At 44.7% G+C, this 1,737-nt stretch overlaps 1 protein-coding gene across 1 annotated transcript; it reads right to left on the bottom strand.

Moving 5' to 3' along the window:
• Positions 1 to 48: 48 nt before the first annotated feature.
• PCYB_101490 (SICAvar-like protein) lies at positions 49 to 468 on the bottom strand (the record flags this gene model as incomplete). The annotated part of the gene is made up of 2 exons (XM_004222698.1): positions 49 to 258; positions 361 to 468. Coding segments are annotated over 2 exons (315 nt in total), but the record flags the coding sequence as incomplete, so codon positions are not given.
• Positions 469 to 1,737: the final 1,269 nt, after the last annotated feature.

Raw genomic sequence — 1,737 nt, 5'->3', positions numbered from 1 at the left:
TCTCTAATAGGAAAAAAGTGTTAAACCAGTTATAATGTAATTGTACTTGCTCCTTGAACAAAATAATTTCTGTCCTTATGGAATCATTGTTGGATGAATCATGGTTTGCTGAAGGACCATGTAATAAATTACCATCTGCGTTTCCTTCTTCCATAAACTTCTCACTCATAAATTCGTGTTGCATACATAGCTCCACCAGGATTTGAAGAAATTCTTCTTTAGCTAAGTCCGAATCTCCTTTTTGACATTCTTCCAAAACTTATAAATGGGTGTCAATAATGGTACGGAGATGGGCACCACGTTTTCTCTTTTGAAGCATCTGTGTCCCACGTCTGGGTTACTGCCTTTCTTTCACCATACGATATCCATAATTTTCATCCGGTGCTAATGGATGATCGGGTTCTATGTGTTCAATGCGTTCGATGTGTTCGACATGTTCGACATGTTCGATATGTTCGATGATGTTTTCTTATGAGGGGGGCGGTTTGTCTGTTAAGTGCTCTATTTTCCGATATCGCCTTCTTCGTTTGCCGAGGAATGCAAAGTACTGAACCGAAGGAAAAAAAGGGAAAAGGGAAGGAGGAAATGTGGGAAAGAATGCGTAGGGAAGGAAATGTTATTATAATGACCATAATAATGTACTTGTGCACAAAGCACACATAATTTATGTGTATTGTTGGTGTGTTGTGCGTAGTAGTTTTGTTTGTACTGTTTTTTTTCGTAATATTGCTTACCTTCCAAAGGAAAAAAAGTGACAATAAGGATTCCTACCACGATAGGAATGATCGAGATATAAGGGATGATATTAACTCCATCATCTGTTTTTGGAGGGGGGTTCGAACCTACAATTGTTGTTCCTGAGTCAACTGGACCCCCATGCACACCCCCTCCCCCCCCTTTAGTTATTCCTGTCGATTGTGTGATGTCCGTTCCATGTCCATTTATTGTCAGGGTGGGAGATGGAGTTGGAGTGGTACTATTTCCTTGTGTGTCAACCACTGGAACAGTTGGTTGTAGACTCCCATCTTTAGTTTCTGAAACAGCATTCAGGGACGTTTGTAAAGTGGTATCTTGGGCGGGACCACCAACACCTGGAGCAGCGCCCGGAACAGCACCTCGTTGCTGTACACCATTTCCTGCAGGAGCTGCGGGAGTTCCAGCACCAGGAACACCAGCACTTGGCACAACGGGGAAACCCGCACCTGGAACGTTAATTACAGGAGCACCATTAATCTGTTGAGTATTCTGATCAGAAGTAGAACTGTAACTGAGAGTGTCGGGATTATATGTACTGGTCGAAGCAGGACGGGGGGAACCAGTGTTCTGATTACCAGTAAAACGGGGACCAGTGGAAACGGAGGAACCAAGTTCAGGACCAGGTTGTCCAGATGGACCAAGACTATCTCCCCCATCTCCTTCTCCTGTTTCTTGTTCTGTTCCTGCTCCTGTACCCCCTGGTCCTTCTCCTCCTGAAGAACTACTTCCTTCTGGTCCTCCACTTCCTCTTCCTGGTCCTAAAACATCATTCTGACCAGGTGCACCCGAGTGCACACCTGTCCCAAAATCTTGGCTTCTCTGATTAGTATCACCTTTGTCACCACCGGGACCCGTGGAACCATGGGGACTCAGTACACTTGGGTGCACACCGGATACAACAGGTTCCGACTGATGAGGAGTGGTTTCAAAAGTGACTACTACATGTGCATTAGTGGAACTTTTAGAGTCCTTCTCGTTCGA

Source organism: Plasmodium cynomolgi, chromosome 10 (genome assembly GCF_000321355.1).
Source record: "Plasmodium cynomolgi strain B DNA, chromosome 10, whole genome shotgun sequence".
Classification (NCBI taxonomy): Eukaryota; Apicomplexa; class Aconoidasida; order Haemosporida; family Plasmodiidae; genus Plasmodium; species Plasmodium cynomolgi.
Note: the sequence above shows the minus strand (reverse complement) of the source record. Positions and strands in the feature narration are given on the sequence as shown.